Source organism: Pteropus alecto, unplaced genomic scaffold (genome assembly GCF_000325575.1).
Source record: "Pteropus alecto unplaced genomic scaffold, ASM32557v1 scaffold43, whole genome shotgun sequence".
Lineage (NCBI taxonomy): Eukaryota > Metazoa > Chordata > Mammalia > Chiroptera > Pteropodidae > Pteropus > Pteropus alecto.
In genome coordinates this window covers 2005665-2008505 of record NW_006435764.1, presented here as the reverse complement: position 1 = coordinate 2008505, position 2841 = coordinate 2005665, and the positions used below count along the sequence as shown (strand labels likewise).

General features: G+C 58.7%; 1 protein-coding gene across 1 annotated transcript in view; it reads right to left on the bottom strand.

The window, feature by feature from the left end:
* Positions 1-890, bottom strand: part of LOC107195265 (actin-85C-like) — a 15877-nt gene extending 14987 nt beyond the window's left edge. The window contains exon 1 of the mRNA XM_015588672.1: positions 777-890. Within this exon, the coding sequence (XP_015444158.1) occupies positions 777-890 (114 nt within the window). The remainder of the gene's footprint in view (positions 1-776) is intronic.
* Between the last annotated feature and the right edge of the window lie 1951 nt (positions 891-2841).

The window sequence follows — 2841 nt, the reverse complement described above, 5'->3', positions numbered from 1 at the left end:
TCACCCCGGCGCAGAGCGGCGAGTGCCGTGGGGCGTAGGGACCATTCTCCAGGTCGCCACAGCTCAGTGGCACACAGCGTTTCTATCTTAGGAATCTGTCTTTCAGGCAGAAGGGGTCTGGGCGTGGGCTGGGGACCCCCACGTGTCCCCGGAGGCCGCTTGCCTTCCCTGAGCCTCCGCCCCCTTCTCCCTCAGGAGGGGACAGCGGTGTCCAGCCCCGCTCCTTCTGCAGTGCCCGTGGGGGTCACGACCTGGTGACATGGGGAGCCCCTTCAGGCAGAGCGCTTCCCGGGTCCCCACCCCGCCCTGCTGTCTCCGGTCCTGGAGGATGATAGTCAGTTGGCGCCTAACCTTTACCTTAAAGGGAGAGAACGACTTCTCAGCATCTACGCCGCTCTCCAAAGTGAGAGAAGCAACAAGTGGACAGCCGAGCAGCACCTGACTTTGCACAGCCCTCTGCTTTTCTGACTTAAGTGACCGGCCGGCTCGCATAAGTCTATGGTTCTCTAAGTGCGGCCCCCAGCTTTGGGGCGTCACCATCCCCCTGAGAAGTAGTTAGAAATACAAACGCTTGGCCCCCTCCCAGGCCCGCTGCAGCAGAGACTCTGGGGCGGACCGGCCGCTGCATCTCACCGAGCCCGGCCCGGTGGCTCCGATGCACCGTGTCTGGGCCACCTCTGCTCTAAGGGTCTGCCTCGGCCTTGGGGAGGGGGGACGGGGCTGTCAGGCCACCTCCAGGCTGAGCAGCACCCAGGGGTGGACGCAACATCACTCACGTCATGCCGAAGTTTCCCAAGGATGGTCGGGAACACGGCCAGGGGCGCTTCTGCCCCCGAGAAGCCCACCTTGCTGAAGCCGGAGCCGTAGTCACAGACGAGGGGCAGACTCATCGCGCTGTGCATGACCTGGACGGGGCTGCGGGAAACACAGCAGAGTTAGCCGTGCCATTTGCGAGGTACTCACCCTGGGGCAGGCGGTGCCAGGCGTGGCCTCAGCTCTGAGCTCACGGGGCTCGCCGTGTGTCCCTCGCATGGCCACGCAGGTGGCTCCCCACTTCCCTGTCTTGAGGGTGAGCCCCCATCTGCACGCTGTGGGCAGTTTGCTGACACAGGGCTGCCCAGGAGAAGAGAGGTCCCGGGGTCAGACTTCGCTGTGACACCGCCACCCACCCCCGTTCCTGTGGTCACTTTGGTGGGGCCATCTGAAGCAGCCCCTTTGCCAGCCTTTGGGATAGGGTCTTTGGGCCGGGGCTGGGAGGGGGCCCCAGTAGGAAACGGCGGTCACAGCCAGGACCCCTTCTCCCCAGGTCTGTCCCTGCTGGGGACACCGCCAGCCTCCTGCCCTGTGGAGGCCGGCCCACCTTCCACTCGCATCTAGGCAACTTCTCTCATGTTTTTGCAAGTTTTAAAAATCAGTGGCCCACGACGTGAAGGAATCCACGTTCTCTTTCAAATATGGTGTTTAACAAATCTTTGTCTTCACTTTAAAAGCGATTTTAGTTCTTTTTCAGATAAAGAAAGACTGCAGGTTCACGACAGAAAACAGAGAAAACTATGAGGAAAAATAAGACGCTCCCCAGATCCCGCCAATCATAGATGGCCTTTGTCGGCATGTGTGTGTGTGGGGGGGTCTGCGCGTCAGCCCCCACGTACGACACGGGGCCACTCTCCGCCAGGCAGGCGCGGGACAACCTGGCGGATGGCGAAGACGGGCAGCGACGTGTCCAGCACGTGCTCACATCGCACATCGAAAGCTACGTGAGCAGCTGTGCGTCAGACTTCCCGCCGAGCATTAAAAACGTTCCCCGTCATCCACGTCACACGAAACATTTTCTGTCACCGCAGGGCCCGCCGCGTCACGCTGCTGTGACTCCCTTACCCACGCCCCATTGTGGGACGCCGAGAGCCACTCGTTCCTTTTGGGTTTTGTAAATAAGCTTGTGAGGAACCTCCTTGTTCACCATCCTTCGTCCCGAATTCTGGGTTAGCTCGTTACACAGACACCCTTACGATGACCAGCGGGAAGACCAAGAATTTTTAAAGGGTCCGTGACCACGGGGACAACTTGCTGTCCAGAAACGTCGGCTGGTTTATGGCTGTCACGTCAGGGCACGTCTCCCGCTGTGCTCCGCAATGTCCACGTGCCCCGGTGTCCGCGACGAGGCACGAGCTCCTCCAGGCCTCTCTACAGCACCCTGTGGCCACCCCCGGACACTCAGCTCACATCTTCCGAATCGCTTTGGGATCCAGGTCCGTCCTTTGAGGGGCACTTTGCAATCTCTGCTTTGGAGTTTTTGTGGGGGTCCCGTTTGCCTCTGTGCTGGTTGGGCATCTCCAGTCTTGCATGGCTTCTCCAAGGCCAACTTTTCTGCCTCTTCCCTTCTCCCTCACAGGATGTGGGGGCACTGGGCTGCCACAGTAAAGTCAGGTTCATGGGGCTTTGCAGTGCAGGAAGCGTGGGTATGAACTTGCTCACCTGTTCACGCCAAGGTGGGGAGCAGTGTGGCAAGTATCACCACCCCCATCATCATCATCACCATCACCATCACCACCACCATCATCACCATCATCACCACCACCATCATCACCATCATCATCACCATCATCATCATCACCATCATCACCACCATCAACGTCACCATCACGATCATCACCATCATCACCATCATCACCATCAACACCACCACCATCATCATCACCACCATAACCATCACCACCATCATCACCATCACAATCACCACCACCATCATCACCACCATCATCACCATCACCATCATCACCATCATCACCATCATCACCATCATTACAACCCTCTTGATAAGAAGGGATTTGTCCCGTGTCT